Source organism: Gossypium hirsutum, chromosome D13, assembly GCF_007990345.1.
Source record: "Gossypium hirsutum isolate 1008001.06 chromosome D13, Gossypium_hirsutum_v2.1, whole genome shotgun sequence".
Classification (NCBI taxonomy): Eukaryota; Viridiplantae; Streptophyta; class Magnoliopsida; order Malvales; family Malvaceae; genus Gossypium; species Gossypium hirsutum.
This window is the reverse complement of record NC_053449.1, coordinates 44784944-44804702: the sequence shown is the minus strand read 5'-3', so window position 1 is coordinate 44804702 and position 19759 is coordinate 44784944. Positions and strand designations below refer to the sequence as shown.

At 35.1% G+C, this 19759-nt stretch overlaps 1 protein-coding gene across 1 annotated transcript; it reads left to right on the top strand.

Moving 5' to 3' along the window:
* The first annotated feature begins 1359 nt into the window (after positions 1–1359).
* LOC107918763 (phosphate transporter PHO1 homolog 7) lies at positions 1360–12012 on the top strand. The gene is made up of 12 exons (XM_016848348.2): positions 1360–2077; positions 2167–2494; positions 2599–2647; positions 2744–2815; positions 2945–3074; positions 3146–3266; positions 3361–3619; positions 3712–3816; positions 3909–4103; positions 11014–11292; positions 11382–11515; positions 11630–12012. Exons 1-12 carry the CDS (start codon positions 1567–1569, stop codon positions 11727–11729), a joined length of 2283 nt encoding a protein of 760 aa, XP_016703837.1. The 5' UTR covers positions 1360–1566; the 3' UTR covers positions 11730–12012.
* The last annotated feature ends 7747 nt before the right edge of the window (positions 12013–19759 follow it).

Here is a 19759-nt window from a genome sequence, read left to right as displayed (position 1 = left end):
AAAAGAATTAATTGTCCACTCCGTGGCCATTATTAAAAGGAAAAAGGAAAACACAATTCACCCTGTTTTTCTTCGAGCTACTTTTTAAAGATGAAACACTAAAATGAAAGTAGCAAACAGGGAATTGTGTGGGCTCATAATCTACTCGGTTTGATTATCTTGTTTTTAAACAAAAATCTACATTGCTATTGTTTTTCATAATTTATTATAAGCTTAATTTAATTGCAGTTAAAATGGGCTGTTATGGAATTTGAGTTTTGGTTTTTATACTTTAAAAGTTAAAAATTCAATCTTTTTATTTTTTTCAATTTAAAAAATATAGTCTAATTATTATCGCCATTAATAATTTCTTCAAAATTTATTAATTTAATATGTTTTTTTTATGTCACATCATAAAACGACAACTTAATCAAAATTTCAAATTAATAAATTTTGACAGAAAATACTTCCACTTTTAATTATTGAATTGAGATTTATAAAGTAAGACAACTTTATTTTTAACTTTTTAAGTATATGGACTAAATATTAAATTTTATTAAAGTGCAAGACTAACTACATATTTTAACCTTTTAATTATTTACCTCTTTTTCTAGTCGTTAACAGAATTGGATTTTGTGCTATGTGCTGACCTTGTGCTTGAAAATATATGAATAAGACCATTGAAATGGAATTCAATAATCATGTGACTCATGCCTGAATTTTGTATAATAATTTATATTAACATGTGATATTTATGATTGGATTTATTAAATTTAAAAAATTCATATATTAGAGATTGAGATGGTAAATAAGTGTAAGAATTTAAGCACAACGAATTATATTGATAAATTTGAAATATTTAAAATTTTAAATATGAGCGAATATAAAATTATTACCTGTAAAGAAAGGTAAAAGAAAATTTATATTTGGGAACTTTTCGAAAAATAAACGCTTTAATTTTAATTTTTGCTTTAAATTTATCCAAGCTATATGAACCTTTGCATCAATTTGATTGGGATAGTTAAGTAGGTTTCAATTAAAGGTAAATCATGGTAATTAAAATTTTTATTAAACATGTGTTTTGCATGGATTCAAACTATGCTACCTCTTTTATATAAATTTCTTTTAATATGTATATATATCTTTAAAAAAATAATATACAATGAGAGAGCTAGAAAAGGTGTAAGAAACAAAGCAAGAACAGGATTCGGTGACACGTTTTATTGATGTATGGGCTCAATCTTTTGAATGGAATGATTTTATTAAATTACATTTTGGATATATGGTTTCAATATCAAAACAAATATTAATCATAATAAATAAAAATATGCACTAAAATACTAAAGTTCATTACAGGCGCATATAGCTGGCATATTTTATAAGCTACGAATTAAAAAAAAAAAAAGTAGACTGAGAGATTGAAAGATTGTGAAAGTTTCCTTCTTCTCATTTTCATAAATCCTAAAGTTATAAAACATTAGTGTCTCTAACCCCTTTGATTGATCAAGTTCCTTCTGCTATTTTGCTCATCTTTTCCTTCTATAACTTGAGGAGCAAATTAAGTATACTATATCGCATTGCCATAAAATGAAGTTTGGGAAGGAATTTGCTTCTCAAATGGTGCCTGAATGGCAGGCAGCTTATGTGGATTACAGTTCATTAAAGACATTTTTGAAAGAAATCCATGGTGTGAAACAAAAGTATCGGCAACCAGATACCCCAACTCGGCTTCAACGAGCATTGACGCTTTATAGAAGCTTTAGTGGTTTGGATCCGAGACGAAACAAACGTGGGAGTTCATTCGACGATCATGATGTTGAAAACCAAGCGATTCTTGTGAATTCCGTGCAAGGAAATGGCTCAGGGAAGTACGAGACTACTTTTCTTATGGTTGCAGAAGAAGGGGCTGAATATGAGCAAGAGTTCTTTAAAAAGCTTGATAAGGAGTTGAATAAAGTTGACAAGTTTTACAGGTCTAAGGTGGAGGAAGTTATGGCTGAAGCTGAAACACTTACCAATCAAATGCATGCTTTAATTGCTTTTAGGATAAAAGTAGATAAATTACAAGAGAATTTTGATGTTTCTGGTTCTAATGACAGTAAGTACTTTTTCTTCCAAGTTCTGCAGAAATTGTTTTCAATTTTACAGTTGAGACACCTTAATTTATATCCATTGCTTCATTTGCAGAAATCATGGTTTCCATGAATGCATTACAAGGCACAACTGAATCAGACAATGATGCTAAGCAATCCAGTAATTGCTGCCAAGAGATTCAAGAAGAGAACCCCAAGAAAGTAATGAGCAGCATTAGACTTGCTCCACAAGAGGTGTTGAATCATGTGAAGTTGAATGAAGCTATTCAAGCTCCTTTCTCAGCTGCCAAAGTGTACCGTACTAGCAATACTAACGAGACACAAATGAATTTTAGCAAGGACAACCTAAAGAAAATCCAAAACCAACTGAAACAAGCCTTTATTGAATTTTATTACAAGCTTCGGCTTCTCAAGAACTACAGGTAACAAATGGCTAATAACCCATTGTATGTATTTGGTTCCCTTTTCCTTCTACTTTTTAACAAATGTATATTGATTAGTCTTCGATGCTTGTGTCTAAGAACAGCTTCTTGAATGTGTTAGCATTCTCTAAAATCATGAAGAAATATGATAAGGTATATAACTTATAAGCCTTCTTAACATCAAACATTATTTGGTGTCAACTCAACCAGGCTTGTCGGTACTGATTGTTCTTCTTTCATGGGTCTCAGATCACATCAAGAAGAGCATCAAAGTATTATATGAGGACAGTGGATGATTCTTATATAGGCAACTCTGACGAGGTAGGTGGCTTCCTAGTAAAATACCTTGGTTTTGATAATTAACAATTCAAGATTCTAGTGTCATTGTTATTCGTACATAGATACTTTAGAAAAATTGAAGAATCGGGTAACATAAGCTTGTTTTTTCAGGTAACTAAGCTAATGGAGAGGGTAGAAGCCACATTTATCAAACATTTCTCAAATTCAAACCGAAGTAAAGGGATGAACCAGTTGAGACCAAAATCGAAGAAAGAAAGGCATAGTACATCATTTGGCACAGGTAATCATTATACCCATGTAAATGCCTTTTACCCCTTAAAGAAGATATTTATTGGAAAATTGATGTTTCAGGCTTCTTTGCCGGCTGCACAGCGGCCCTCATACTAGCTCTGGTATTGATTATACATGCTCGCAATATCCTCGATAAGGAAGGAAGAGTTCAATACATGGAAAGCATGTTTCCAGTATATAGGTTATTTTCTTTTACTATTTTACTCCACTGTTGTTTCAGCTACACTGCAAATGTGACAAATTTAACAAAGTCATCTTAACTATGAACATTGCAGTTTGTTTGGGTTCATGGTTCTACATATGCTCATGCATGCTGGGAATATATACTTTTGGAGGCGATACAGAGTTAATTATTCCTTCATATTTGGGTTCAAGCAAGGAACAGAGCTGGGATTTCGAGAAGTTCTTTTCTTGAGTTTTGGCCTTGCAACGCTAGCACTGATCAGTGTGGTCTCCAACCTTGACATGGAAATGGACCCTAAAACTGGAGATTATAAAGCATTAACTGAGCTACTTCCTTTAAGCTTGCTTTTGGTAAAAACTAAAAACTATTTCACTTCATAATCGCAAATCCCAATTCAGCAAAACCATTTTTTGATCTATTTACTTTTTGCTTTCACAACCAGCTTGTGATAATTGTATTGCTTTGTCCTTTCAACATCCTTTATCGCTCAAGTCGCTTCTTCTTGCTCAGAACTTTGTTTCGCTGTATCTGTGCTCCCCTCTACAAGGTAAATATATATCGTTTGTTGAAGAAGCTGAATTGGGAACCTTTCAGTTGATTTTCAGCAAAGATGGTCTGTGACTTGTAATATTGATGCAGGTAAAATTTCAAGATTTTTACTTGGCAGATCAGTTTACTAGTGAGGTACAAGCATTTAGAAGTGTGGAATATTACATTTGCCATTATGGTTGGGGAGACTTCAAACTCAGACAAAACACATGCAAATCAAATGACATATTCAACACTTTTTATTTCATCGTTGCTGTAGTCCCCTACTGGTCTCGTCTCCTTCAGGTATTTCACTTCTATATCTATGTTTCAATCCCTGGAGAACACTACACTAGATGCCACTCAACTTTATTTAATTTTTAACTTTTACCATCGACATTTTAAAACTTACAAAGATGCCACTAATATTTTCTGATTACTATGAAGATACCACTCCATTTATAACATTACTTGGGTTCTGTGCATCTACCGTCGCAAGTTAAATATGCCACGGGTTTAAAAAAAATTATTTTCTATCATTTTTATTTTTAAATTATTTATTTTCTTTTTTATTTCTTCACTTAAATATCTTAAATACCCATTAAACTTAGATTGTATAAAACTGTGATTTTACGTCACTATCACTTTCAGATTTTTCTTCTTCATTTTCAACTTTTTGTTGGTTTTTAGCTTAGCAACACGATTCAAAAAACAATCAAAAACAGTTGTTTAAATGTTTGAAAGCTTAAAAACAGAAGCAAAGCTAGCTGAAAAATGAATGAACAAAGTGTTTTCTCCATTACCCGAATAATAACATAGTTGCTTACATAAATAGATTAAAATACATAGAAAAAAAAACAAAGCTTACTTGTGCAAGTAACTAAAGGTTTACATCATCTTAATAATAACCTAAAAAGCTACAAAATCAGCTAAGCACACAATTAATCTTAGCTGACCAAAGCATAAAATGATTACAACTTTAACTATCAAAAGTCAACAAAATAAAAACATGTTGCTGTCGAATTGCACCATGGACACTAGCATGCTTCTGCTGAGTTTCTGGTTCCATGCATGCAACGTGAGTTTTGCATGGTTTCTTGCATGTTGCTGCTGTTGTTGCCACCTTTTGAACACTCCTCCTTGGCTACAAAGCAGCAGACTCCTATTTCATTCTTCAAATGCTCAAGTCTTAAAAAAGCCATTGGTTTGGTCAATAAGTCATCAAGTTGATCTTTCGAGCAACAGTAAAACAAGCTTACTTCTTTGGACATTTCAGCTTCTCTTACAAAATGATATTTAATTTTAAAATGCTTAGTCTTATCATGAAAAATCGGATTTTTAGTAATGGCAACAGCAGATTGATTGTCAACCTTGATCACTGTAGCCTCCTTTTGATCAACATTCAGATCGCACAACATTTTTCTAAGCCAAATGGCTTGATTTACTGCAGATGCAGCAGCAATGTATTCTGCCTCAGCAGTGGATTGAGCCACTGTCTGTTGCTTCTTCGAGCTCCAGCAAAAAACACCTGAACCAAGGGTGAAGAAGTAACCTGATGTACTCTTCATGTCATCAGTTGAGCCAGCCCAGTCACTGTCTGAATATCCCACCAATTTCAACTCCTCAGCTCTCTCAAACTTCACTCCACAATTCAAAGTCCCTTTGACATACCTTAGGACTCTTTTTTCTGCTTTAAAGTGAGCAACAGTACAGCAATGCATGAACCTCGACAGAAGACCAACAGCATACATGATGTTTGGCCTAGTTGCAGTCAAGTAGAGTAGGCAACCAACCAAGCTTCTATAACTCTTTTCATCCACTCGATCTTCATCACTTAGGCTAGTTAGTTTTTCTCCTAAAGCCACAGGAGTGTTGGCAGGTTTGCAGTTTGACATGCAAAACTTGCTCAAAACCTTTGATGCAAAAGCTTTTTGGCTTATGAAGATGCATTGCTCGTTCTGGTTCAGTTCCATGCCAAGGAAGTATGTCATCAAGCCAAGATCAGTCATCTCGAACACACTTTACATTTGCTTCTTAAAGATCTCAATTAGTTCACTTTTGCAACCAGTGACTAACAAATCATCCACATACAAGGATACGATCAACATGGTCTCTTCTTCATTCTTTTTGACATAGAGAGTAGGTTCACTAATGCTCTTGGTGAACCCGAGCTTTGTTAAGTAGGCACTATTCGATCATACCAAGCTCTTGGAGCTTGTTTCAGGCCATACAGGGCCTTCTTGAGTTTGTAGACCTTTTGTTCCTCTCCATGAACCTCGAACCCTTCAGGTTGCTCTACAAAGATTTCCTCCATGAGGAATCCATTCAAAAAAGCTGATTTGACATCCAGTTGATGCACCTGCCATTGTTTGTGAGCTGCTAAGGCAAACAACATCCTTATAGTGTCAAGCCTTGCAACAGGAGCAAAAGTTTCAAAGTAATCGACTCTCTGCTGTTGGCTATACCCTTTCACCACTAATCTGGCTTTGTGTTTGTTTAGTGATCCATCTGCATTGTTCTTGATCTTGAACACCCATTTTACTCCAATGATCTTCCTATTTTCTAGCCTATCAACCAGCTCCCAAGTGTCATTCCTTTGGATCATCCTTAGTTCAGCTTTCATAGCTTCTTGCCAGCACCTTTCTTTTGCAGCTTCATTGTAGTAGGATGGCTCAACCATGGTCACAGCACATCTCTCATAGATGTCTGCCAATGTCCTAGTGCCTCTGACAGGTGTATCATCATAATCATCCATAGCTTCATCTTCAAACTCAGCTAGCTGTAGATCAAGGTCCTGCAAGTCTTCTTCAACTAAGCTTGCATCTGTCCCATTCCACTTCCAACAGCTTGCTTCATTAAACTTGACATCTTTGCTTACAATCACTTTCTTGGTTGATGGATCAAAGATCCTATAACCCTTCTTTACATTGCTGTAGCCAATAAACACTCCTGGCATGGACTTTTTCTCCAGCTTAGTTCTCTTTTCTACTGGAACCAATGCATAACACAGGCATCTAAACACCTTCAAGTGTGACATAACTGGTTTCTGTCCAAACCAGGCTTCAAAGGGTGTTTTACCCTTAACTGCTTTGGTTGGCAATCTATTCAGCAAGTAAACAGATGTGTTTACTGCTTCTGCCCAAAAGTTGTTAGGCATTTTGGCCTCAAACAGGAGGCATCTAGCCATATCGAGGACAGTCTTGTTCCTCCTTTCACAAACACCATTTTGCCGTGGTGTGTAGACAGTGGTCAGTTGGTGTAGAATTCCAGCTTCATCACAATCTTCTGGAACCTCTGAGACACATACTCAGCTCCATTGTCTGACCTTAAGCTCTTGAACTTGCAGTTGGCTTGGTTTTCAGCCAAAGCTTTGAATTTGCAAAAGAAGTCAGTAACATCTGACTTTTGTTTCAAGAAGCTTACCCAACAAAACCTGGTGCAGTCATCAATGAACAAGGCAAAGTACCTGCAGCCATTTAGTGAGCTGATCTTCATTGGTCCACAGATGTCTGTATGAACCAACTGAAGTTTCTCCTGGCCTCTCCATGCCTTGTTGATTGGAAATGGCAGTCTGGTTTGCTTGCCAAGTTGACAGACTTCACATACTTCTTTCTTTGGCTCGAACTTGGCCATTTCTTCAACCAAATTCAGTTTTTGCATTTGCCTGAGTGAGTTGTAGTTCACATGCCCCATTATTTTATGCCACAAGCTGCCTCATCAGTCTGAGCTGCATATGCTTTTGCTTGCAACTGATTCACATCCACATTGAAAGTTCTGTCTTGCATAGCTACTGTTGCTAACACTTGGTCAGTAGCATCTTTGATTATACAAGTTTTGCCTTCAAACAGGAGAGAATAACCCTTCTCCAGTAGCTGACCAACACTCAACAAATTCTGGTCAATGTCAGGTACATAAAGAACTTCAGAGATAGTTTTAATACCTGACTTGGTGCAGAAGTTTTAATACCTGACTTGGTGCAGATCACTGCCTTGCCCTTGCCTTTGGCCTTGAGAAGCTCACCATTTCCAATTCCGACATTGGACTCAAAACAGGTGTCAAGCTCCTTGAACATGCTTTCATCTGAAGCCATATGATGAGTGCATCCACTATCGATCAGCCAAATCTTGCTGACTTTGCTCGAGCTTGCAAAGCAGAAGGCTGTGAAGACATGTTCTTCCTGTGCCTCGATGTCCTCAGCAGCTTGAGCTTGACTCTGATGCTGTGACTGAGCTTTTGACTTGTTCTTACACACTTTTTCAATATGGCCAAGTTGTTTGCAGCCTCTACACTGAATATCAGGCCTGTACCAGCAATATTTCTCAAGGTGAGTTGTTTTTTTGCAATGAGCACAAGGTGGAAACTTCTTCTTGACAGCTTCCTTCTTCCCTCTCTCTTTCTTTTCTAACCAAGGCTTCTTGTCTTTGTGATTTGAGCTCGAACTCGAGCTCTCTCTGCTCCTAGCATGAAAAGCACCCTCAGAATACTCCTCCATTCTGTTTGCTCTTCTTTACTCTTGTGCATAGAGAGCATTTATCAGCTCTGTCAAAGGAATGGCAGATAAGTCCCTCGAGTCCTCCAGGGAAGAGATTTTTGATTCATACTTCTCTGGCAGGGTTGTTATGACTTTCTCAACTATCCTCTGATCACTAAAATCATCACCAAGCAGTCTTATGTTGTTGACAGTAGCCATAATTCTGTCAGCATACTGCTTGATGGTTTCTGAGTCTTTCATTCTCAGATTCTCAAAATCCCTTCTTAAGTTGATCAGTTGTTGCTGTCTGGTCTTGTCTGAACCCTGAAACTCCTCCTTGAGTTTATCCCAGGCCTCTTTCGGTGTGTCACAAGCCATTATCCTTGTGAAGATGACATCTGAAACTCCACTTTGAAGGCATGACATAGCCTTGTACTTCTTTGCACAGTCTTCATTGTGCTGCCTTATTTGAGCTATCCTTGGATTAGCTCTCAAGGGTGGTGGTTCTGCATCATTTTGAACAACATTCCACAAGTCATGTGCTTGTAGATATGTTCATTTTTACAGCCCATATGTTGTAGCTTTCACCAGAAAACACAGGTGGGGGTGGTGGTGAAAAGCTCATCTTCACGCAGCTTCCAAGCACTGAGCAACAAAGATAGCTCCTGTTTCTTTTCTTTCAAGCACTTAGCTTCAACAAACACAACACACAGCAAGAGCCCTCAAAGACAACAGGCTCTCGATACCATTTGTTGGTTTTTAGCTTAGCAACACGGTTCAAAAAACAATCAAAAACAGTTGTTTAAATGTTTGAAAGCTTAAAAACAGAAGCAAAGCTAGCTGAAAAATGAATGAACAAAGTGTTTTCTTCATTACCCGAATAATAACATAGTTGCTTACATAAATAGATTAAAATACATAGAAAGAAAACAAAGCTTACTTGTGCAAGTAACTAAAGGTTTACATCATCTTAATAATAACCTAAAAAGCTACAAAATCAGCTAAGCACACAATTAATCTTAGCTGACCAAAGCATAAAATGATTACAACTTTAACTATCAAAAGTCAACAAAATAAAAACATGTTGTTGTCGAATTGCACCATGGACACTAGCATGCTTCTGCTGAGTTTCTGGTTCCATGCATGCAACGTGAGTTTTGCATGGTTTCTTGCATGTTGCTACTGTTGTTGCCACCTTTTGAACACTTTTTTCTCTTAAAAAAAATTAAATCCAACTAAAAATACTAAAAATTAGGAAGAAAAATCTGATTTGCCATGTTACTATTAAAAAAGAATAAAGATGACATAAAATCACAGTTTCATACAATCCATTATCTTAAACTCCATTAGAACTACACTTTCATCCCCCGCCCTCCCTTTTTCCTCAAGCTTTCCTCCCGCATCTGTCTATCACCATCCCACCCTCACCCTACTCCTAATTAGTTCACTCTCAAAAAAGGGAAAACAATTTCTTAAGAGTTTTAAAAACCTAAAAAAGAAGAAATCATACAGTAAATTCCCCAAACTCTGAATTCCATTAAAAATAAATCCCTCCACCGCCAACCACCCTAAAACAACCCAAAAAAAAAGGGGTTAAAGTACACCTTTTTTTTCCAGCTTACTCCAAATACCCCCATTTTCTGTGCTAACTGCTAAGATCATCTTCCATTGCTTAGAAAACTTAAGGAACAAAATTTGGAACATTTCAACAATCATCATTTACATCACAAATAATTGTAAGGGAAGACACTTGCCTCTCAATTACTCTGATGGACAAAAGTGGAGTAGAGCAACATCCATGTTTCATGAATATGATGCAAGTAAATTACATTTACAGTGAGAATGTATCTAATTCTGAAGTAGCAATTTTTATATTTATCTTTATAAATCCAACAAATGCAACTATATTTTCTTTACATAAGAGATAAAAAAAAAAGAAAAGAAAGTAAATAACAATAAAGGGAGGGATGAAGGCAAATTAAACTGACTAGAATTCCAATCCTTCAAACTAAGCAGTAAGCACCTCTATTACAAGCAAGAAACTTAAGCCCTCAATGCCACCTGATCTTGCCATGATCTTTCATTTCCCGGTTCTATTTGGCCCATTTTCGATGTTCCTGCAGGCTGATATTTTAACATCAAGGTGCTGCTCATCACCTCTGATTCTAGTTGAACTTTTCTTAAATTCCTCCATTCTCACTGAATTAGTTTGAGTTTGTATTTCTTCTTCCTCTCTCTGCATTGAAGGAAGGAGATGTTGGAGACATTAGCAAATGATAAAAGACTATAGCATGAAAATTTTTATGACAACAACTGGTTTACCCAAATCTGGTTTAGGTCCAAAGTTGGTTTCATGTTTCGGTAGTTAGGGTTTGTTGAGACAGGGAAATAAAATGAAAAGAAATGAAGTAGAAGAAGAAAGGAAATGAGGGGAAAAAGATAAGGAAAAAAGAAAAAAGAAAAAAATAATTTAATATTAGAAAATGGAAGAAATTCTTTTTGAACATATGACACATTTAACGTACTAAGTCAGACACAAGTTATTCAAGTAATGGAGTAAATAGTGGAGTGGCATCTTTATAATTATTCGAAAAAACCTTAGTGATATCTTTGTAAGTTTAAAAAACTGGTGACAAAAATTAAACAAAGTTGGGTTACATTTGATGAAATTTACGCAAACAAATATTAAGCTGTGTACGAACAGTGAGAGAGTTGAAACTTGAACATTCTTTTTTCAATTGCTAGTGTGTCCGAAGGTTCCATGATGAGAAAGATCCAATGCAAGGGTACAACGGATTGAAGTACTTTCTGACAATTGTTGCTTTGTGTACGAGGACTGCTTATGGGCTTGACAGGGGAACCAGTTGGAAAGCAGTAGCTTGGACGTTTTCAGCCATGGCGGCTCTCTATGGTACTTATTGGGACCTTGTTGTCGACTGGGGGCTACTACAAAGGCGGTCCAAGAACCGCTGGTTGAGGGACAGACTTCTAATCCCTTACAAAAGTGTATATTTCGGAGCAATGGTAAAATAAAATGTGTGATTCTTATATCTCTGTTCATGAACATGGCTAGGGTAGCCATCAGTTTTAACAAAGGTGGTATAAAAATGCAGGTTTTGAATGTATTGCTGAGATTTGCATGGTTGCAAACTGTCTTGGATCTAAGTTTATCATTGCATAGAGAAACATTGATTGCTATTGTTGCCAGTCTAGAGATAATTCGTCGTGGGATATGGAATTTCTTCAGGTATGTTATATATCTATGTATAGAAGAGAAGAGAATAGTTTATTATATTGGAATTTGAGTTTCACTCTCGTGGATGTCACCTTTTAAGTTTGGGGTTAATATCTTTATGAGCAGGTTGGAGAATGAACATTTGAACAACGTGGGCAAATTTCGTGCATTCAAATCAGTGCCACTACCTTTCTACAACGATGAGGATGAAGACCGGATTGATTAGATTGCTGCAAATATACGAGAGAGATGGTACAAAGAAAGCCCGAAGATTTTTTTTATTTTTACTTTTGTTTTTTCTTTATGAAGGGGATGGAAATGGAAGATTAGATAAGAATTGCACCTTCCTACCAAATTGTTGGGTAGAGTAATTTCTCCTTTATTAGAAGTTATTACGCAAGCATTCAATGTATGTATAAAGCAAAAAGTTTTTTTTTTAAAATACTAATTTTTTATCTGTATTGATTTTGTTTTTACAAATTAAATATATTTAATAATTTTGATTTTTTAAAATGAATTTCTAAAAATTCCTTTAAAAATTTAATTTTCACTTGACTAAAGTTTTAGATGAAAATTTTATTTAATTAAAGAAAAATAATAATATGTTTAATTTGTATACATGTTTAATTAACAAATCGTAATGTCTTTCTGCATCGAAATGCAGAACAAAGTAGCACAGGGTTAGTCATTTCTATAAACTTTTATATATTTTATGATTTAGTCATTTCTTCACTATTCTTCATTTTACTATAACAAATCACTTGGTAAAATGAAATAATTAATTCTTAATCAACTTCTTATTTACGTATAGCATAATAGTTAATTAAAATTCATGTAAACATTTATACATCTAATTAAATTTACTAATTAAAATTATTTAAGCTATGGAAGCTGTCGTTTACGACTACCGAATTAAATACGCTATTCAACCAACAATAACTGGTAATATAGGGTAAATAGGGAATCGTCCCACGAAGAAGCTTGCGTTAAATCTATTTGAAGAGAGTTGTAATTAAGGTAATGTAAAATGCATGCGAGAAAGAAAAAAAATGGGGGTTTATGTTTCTACGTTTGCTAAAATAATCTAAAGTAGCGAATAAGTTTTAGCTCAAATTGTGAATGCTAAAAAATTATCAAATTAAAGAGAAAGAATGCTTAGTTATCGACGCCTTAATCCACCTAACACAAGTCCTTTGTGACTTTAAATTATTTTAATAGACTAAATCAGCAGCAAGGCTGAAAAATCACTTACGAAGCGACTTCCTATCTCTAGTAAATTTTATTCAATTAGAAAGCATTCATAATTGAGAATCTACCTTTAATTATCTCTTCGTTAACTAATTAAAGGTGCATTTAGTATTTTAGAGACTTCACCTTGCATTAATCATAGAAAAATCCTCCAGCGGATTCTAAAATTAAATCCGTAATTGCTCTAATTAGCTGCAGGCCAATTAATCATCACCAACTCTAAGTCTAATTAAGAAATTTGATTACTCAATTTCACTTAGATGATTATAAGAAAATTTCTAAATTAAATAGCTGATCAATCTAATTGATTTAGAAAAATTCCCTGATCGATAAAACAAGCAATTCAAGAATGCCAAATTCGAATTTAAAACAAAATAAATTTTCAAATTCCTTGTGCTAGGTTTCATAAGTGTCTAACTAAGCATAAGTAATTTAGCCACTCATAGCAAGTAAAACAAAACCAAAATCAATTGTAAACAACATGAATTACAAATTGAATCTTGGAAAGAAAAAAAAAACTACCTCAAATCGTCGAGCTTCCCTTCTCTCAATTAGCTGAAATTTTGGGCTGCTACTCCAACTGCTTGATTGGCTTTCGTTGGTTCAATTAGAGATTTTGCTTGCTCGAGTTCCACGCCCTTCTGCTCTGTTCTTCTCTGTTTTTTCGACTCTTTTCTTTCAGCTGCTGGTCACCTCTATTTATGGAATAATAATAACCTCCAACAATTCAAAACAAAATTTGATCTTATCCCCCTTGATCCTAGCTGAACCCTTCGCATAAAAATAGCTCCAGCCTACTAGAGTTTTACTTTAATTAAACTTCTCAAGGCTGATTTGATTCCCTTGATTCGGTTAGAGTCGGCCACCGCTAGCAAGAAGGAAATTTGGAGAGTTCATAATAATTCCCTTGCCGACCGATTGTACATTCGGCCTGCTCCTCTTCTATTGGACCAAATTTTCTTCTTTTGTTCCAATGTCAATTTAATTTCTTCAAAACCAGCATATGATCATCCTCATCTAGCAGCTTTATTCATGCAAATTAAATTCTAAATTGAGCCCATACGGACATCCAAATGTCCCTGACCTGGGCATGGCTTAAAATTTAACATTAAATTATTGAATTGGAATAAAAATACATTATTACGGCATGGAATGTAGTTGATGTAATTTAGACTAAATTAAAATTCAATTGCTCAAAGATTAATCAATAATTTAAATAATTTAGTTGAATAAATCAAGCTGAAAATTGAACTTAACAAACTCCTCCATACTTAAGCTATTGATCGTCCCTGAGCAATCAAGTTAAAAAGAATCAAGAAAAATTTCAAGAAAATCAAGACTAATCACGAGTTGTTGTATCACTCATGCTTGGGATGAACATTGAAATCACAGTCCTAGATTTTGGTTTATTCAAGAAAAGAAAATCTGCTTTAAATAAATGTTGTACAAAAGAAATTCACGAATGCTTCTTTGATCAATCCTTACCGGAAAATTTAGTAACACTCATCACTCAATGTGTTTAGGCTAGTAAAATGTTCTCAAATTGAAATCAACCGTAATTAACTACCATAGGCTTGCTTGTCCATCTTACCTTTAACATAACACATAAAATTTCATAAATATAATCGAGGATTAATAAAGGTTGTAATGGGGCCGAGGTAATGTGTGGTGGACGGGAGGAGTTTATTTGGATGGTGGAGCTAGTTCTCTTAGGCTAGTAAAACCGTTCGGAAGTCATCAATTCTCTTATTTCTCTTTTTTTTTTCTTTTTTTTTCTTTTCTTTTCAAGAGTAGAGGACTAATTCAATCAGCCTTCCATCATTTTCATTTCCATACCACTTGATTCAGCCGATCCACTTAATTTTGATCACATAATGCTTCGTTCATTGAATTCAATAGGAAGGCTGCATCTTACTGATTTTTCCTCAAGAAAATCAGCCCTTAATTTCCAGCTAAAAACCACCCCAAATTGGCCAACATATGTTGAAATTAAGATGAACTTCCAAACTGAATTAACTAGCCTAAGAAGGTGAGTTGATTCAGGCTTCGGTTCAATTTCTAGAGGTACATAAGAAATGGGAAATTAAGGCTTAAAATTTGCTAACTAATTGGAATAATGTCAAGGTCGGCTTTAATAAGTAATTGTGGCTTAATTTCTACTGCCTCTTAAATCATATTAATGGAAATCAAATGTATTACTAGCCGCGGTAAGATCTAAAGCAAGTTCTAGAGTAATTGACAGTCGATAACAATAAACACACATGAACGAATAGTAACCTCTCAAGTTGACATGGATGTCCCAACTTACTCTCTAGGCTCAAACTCCTCACAAGGACCACATAATTGATCAATTAAGCAGAATAAAAATTTTTTTCTTCTTTTTTTTTTTAAGAAAATCAATCAATTGAAAACAAAATTAATCCCAACCAATCGACATACATCAATCACAATCAATCTTGAATTCATAAAATACACCTTCATTCTTTTATTTTAATATTTAAAGAAATTTTAACAAAATTTATGAAATTTGCTAAATTAAAACAAGCATAAAATATGTTAGAAAATCAATGGATTGTTTCTCCCCCATACTTAATGTTTGCATTGCCCCTAATGCAAAAGAAAATTAAAAATTACCAATGGAAAGAAACAATAATAATGGAAAAGATAAAAGAAAACTTCCCTGAATACGTGGGTTGCCTCCCACAAGCGCCTTTGCTTTAAGTCGTTGGCTCGACATCGCAATTTCTCATGGAATCTCAAGATTGATCTCCTCCAACCAAGCTGCTTGCTCCCCTTCATGAAAATGTTTCAACCTGTGACCATTCACCTTGAAAATTTTATTAGTTTCGAGGCTTCTAATTTCGATTGCCCCATGATGATGCACCTCGGTTATTATAAATGGTCCAAGCCACCTTGATTTTAACTTATCGGGAAATAGTTTAAGCTTAGACTTAAATAGTAGTACCTTTTCCCCCACCTTAAATTCCTTTCGAATCAACTTTGAGTCACGAAATGCCTTTGACTTACCCTTGTAGATGACTGAATTCTCATATACCTTTAAGCGCAACTCCTCCAATTCTTGCAGTTTCAACTTGCGCTCTTTACCTGCCAAACTATAATCCAAATTGCATTGCTTAACAGCCAAAATGACCTATGTTCAAGCTCTACGGGAAGATGACATGCCTTTCCAAAAACAACCCTATAAGGCGACATCCCTATTGGCGTTTTGTAAGCCGTTCGAACGGCCCATAACGCTTCATCTAACCGTTGGCTCCAACCTTTCCTATTGGGTTTAACAATTTTCTCCAAAATTCCCTTAATTTCCTTGTTACTACTCTCGGCTTGCCCATTGGTTTGAGGGTGATAAGCTGTCGATACTTTGTAGGTGACACCAAATTGTGCAAATAAGGCTTTCAAGGTTCTATTACAGAAATGTGTACCCTTGTCACTAATTATAGCCCTTGGTACTCCATATCTATTTAAGATATTGGTCTTAAGACATTTCACCACAGTTTTAGCATCATCGGCCCTAGTTGGAAATGCTTCTACCCATTTCAACAAGTAATCAACACACACAAGAATGTATAGATAACCGAAATAAGAAGGAAAAGGCCCCAAAAAATCAATACCCCATACATCAAATATATCACAAACATAAAAATTATGTAATGGCATTTGATTTCTGCTACTTAAATTGCCGGTTTTTTGACATGAGGCACAATTTTTGCAAAATGCGTATGAATCCTTATGAATAGTCGGCCAGAATAACCTACACTCAAGTATCTTATTGTGACACCCCTAAAGTGACCCTAGTCGGAAAGCGGTTTCGGGACCGCTAAACTGAGTCACCAAATTATTTGAATATGATAATTATTGTCTAAAATATGTGAATATGAATGTGTGAAAGTTTTAGGCTTCGATTTAGTAAATTGCATGTGAATTTAGTCAAAAGGACTTATGGGTGACATTTTTGAAATGTGATAGGCTAATCTACAAGGACTTAATAGTGCATGTAATCAAAAGGGAGGACTTGCATGTCAATTTCCCCCCTAATATGTAGTGGCCGGCCATGAGCATGGGTGGACAAGATGTTATGGCTAAAAACATGTCATAAACATGTTGGGGTAGTGCATTATGTAAGGATTAATAAAATAAAGAGCATGGGTGGACAAGATGTTATGGCTAAAAACATGTCATAAACATGTTGGGGTAGTGCATTATGTAAGGATTAATAAAATAAAGGGCATGGGCAATAAAATATTAGTGTTAGTAGGATGAGAAACAAAAAAAAGAAAAGAAAGGATGTGTGTGATTGTCCCCCCCATTGCCGTGAGTGAAGAAAAGAAAAAAAAAAGAAAATTTGTTCATCCTCTTTCATTTCTTTAGGCCAAAAATTCTAAGGAAGAAGGAAGGAGTTCTTGCTTCATGTTCGGTTGGTTGGTGTTTAGGAGGAGGAAATGTTGAAGAGATTCGGCCATGCTTGTAGCTAGGTTAAGGTAAGTTTGATGTTGTTCCATGAGATTCATGCATATTTTTGATGTTAGTTTGAGTTCTACCTAGCCTATGGTTTAAATCTTGCTATGTGATGAAGATGATACTCGGCCATGGGTGTTGTTTTCTTGGTTGGTGTTTGATTCATGCTAAATCTAGATGAACAATGGGGGTTGTCATTTAGGTTAAGATCAAAGAAATTAATCTTGTTAAAACTTTGAACTAATAATGCCCATATGTGTGATAGCCGAACATAGACTTTGTTTAAAGTCTTGGTCAAAGGCCGGTTAAGTGTTTTGGAAATGATTAAGCTAGGTGTTTGATCTTTTTGGTTCGGCATAGTACATAAAATGTTGCTAGATGGAGAAAAAATTCGGCCAGCAAGAGGTGTGCTAAGGCCGAATATAATTTTGTATATTAATGAGTAATGCATGTGTTGAATTGATGGAATGGAGAGGATGTTTTAATAGTGCATATATGTGTATTAGCCAAGTTTTGAACTTGAAACAAAATGGTATTTGGTCAATACAAGTGACCATACTTGTAGAATGTATTAAGTATGCAATCGGCCTCAACATAGACATGCATGTTCGGCCACACGAATGAATGCATAGATTGATGTTGTACATTCGGCCATAAGCTAGCATAATGAGACTTTAATAAGTTAAATTTGTTTGAATTAGCTCAAGAGCTTAGAGGACCAAAGTTGGATAAAGGAAAGGAAAAAGTGATCGAATAGCCGCCGAAATCGTTCGACAACATCCGAGGTAAGTTTTAAGTGATTAAACGTTGAGTAAATTCAATCATAATAGGACATAATGAGTTGATTTAATAAGATATGATGTGGCCATGATATGTCTTAAACTCAAATGGTAAGTTCATAAGTGTTTGGACTTGGAAATTTAAGAGCAAATTGTAATAATTTGCTTTGGACAGCAGCAGTAACGTGATTTTAGAAAATCACTATAAATTGTTGGTATGGAATTATAGGCTGCATAAAATATGTAATCAAGGCTTAATTAGTCTAGTTTCTTATAAAAGAGACCTTGTTATCAAAGAAATTTCCTATAAAGAGATATTTAAAGTTGTGTGAGACGGTGTCAGAATGACTCCGAAATTCCCTATTCGGTTTTTAGAAAATCATTATAAATTGTACAAAAATGGTTATAAGATAAAATTTATATGCTTAGACTCCTTAATGAGTCTAGTTTCAAATGAAATCAAATACAACACATTTTGAATTCTGTAAAATGAGAAATTTGATTCGTAGTGAAGAGTGGTCAGATTAGTCAAACAGTGAAACAGGGGAAACTTTAAGAAAAATCTGGTATTGATTGGCCAAACCTAAAATTCTGGAAATTTTATGGATGGAATATATACGAGTCTATATTCAGGAAAAATTAACGGAAAGTGATTTGGAGTTTTGTAGCTCCAGTTATAAATAATTTAGTGACTATTGCTCAGGAAAAATAGCTTGTGCTGAATTTGAGATTATGTTGTAAACCTTGATAAACTTGTTTTAGTTGCTCATAAGCTATTGATTAAACCCATACGTGAATTCTAAATTGTGATATTGGAAAATGATAGATGTAGATTCAGCCAAGACAGTGTGTATACGTGAAAGTATATGTGGTATGTGAAGTATATTTGGATAATTGTGATATGAATACATGAAAATTTATATTTTGATTTAGGATTTTATGTGATGGATGTGAACATGCATATGTGTGATAAGGCCGAATGGCCAATGTGATGAATGTGAACCTGTATATATATATGCATGATAAGGCCGAATGGCCAATGTAATGAATGTGAACATGCGTATGTGTGATAAGGCCGAATGGCCAATGTGATGAATATGAACATGCGTATGTGTGATAAGGCCGAATGGCCAATGTGATGAATGTGAACATGCATATATGAGATAAGGCCGAATGGCCAATGTGATGAATGTGAACATGAATATATGTGGTAAGGCCGAATGGCTAATGCGAAACGTGTATGAGATGGATATGTGGTAAAGCCAAATGGCTAATGTGAGACATGTACGAGATGTGTATATATATATTGTGGCCAAATGACAAACGGTGAAAGGTGTGTATTATTAGATTTTTGGATGAGGCAAATGAATTACAAATATGACAGTCGATGTGAATGTTGTAACATGTGATTAAATGTACATGAAACTTGGAGATTTTGTCCGGGTAAGACCCGATGACTACGTGTGGAGATTTTGTCCGGGTAAGACCCGATGACTACGTGTGGAGATTTTGTCCGGGTAAGACCCGATAACTTCATTTGGAGATTTCGTCTGAGGTAAAGGTCTCGCCGATAATCCGAGTAGAGGTTAGAGCTATAAGACTTCGTAATAAGAATTGCATATAAATATATTCAACGCGAAAGGTTAAACAGGTATGTACTCCAAGTTTATAGGTGAGCTTGATTTGAACTAAATCATAAGGTAGTTATGTGATGCATATGAGAGCAATCTATGAGACTATTCCTATGATTATGTGA

Bases quoted from the DNA above. Each gene is read 5' to 3' on its own strand.
- LOC107918763 (XM_016848348.2), top strand. From the start codon at position 1,567: ATGAAGTTTGGGAAGGAATTTGCTTCTCAAATGGTGCCTGAATGGCAG. The intron at 3,267-3,360 runs GTTATTTTCTTT...TGAACATTGCAG, and splicing joins AGCATGTTTCCAGTATATAG to TTTGTTTGGGTTCATGGTTC. The intron at 11,293-11,381 runs GTAAAATAAAAT...ATAAAAATGCAG, and splicing joins GTGTATATTTCGGAGCAATG to GTTTTGAATGTATTGCTGAG.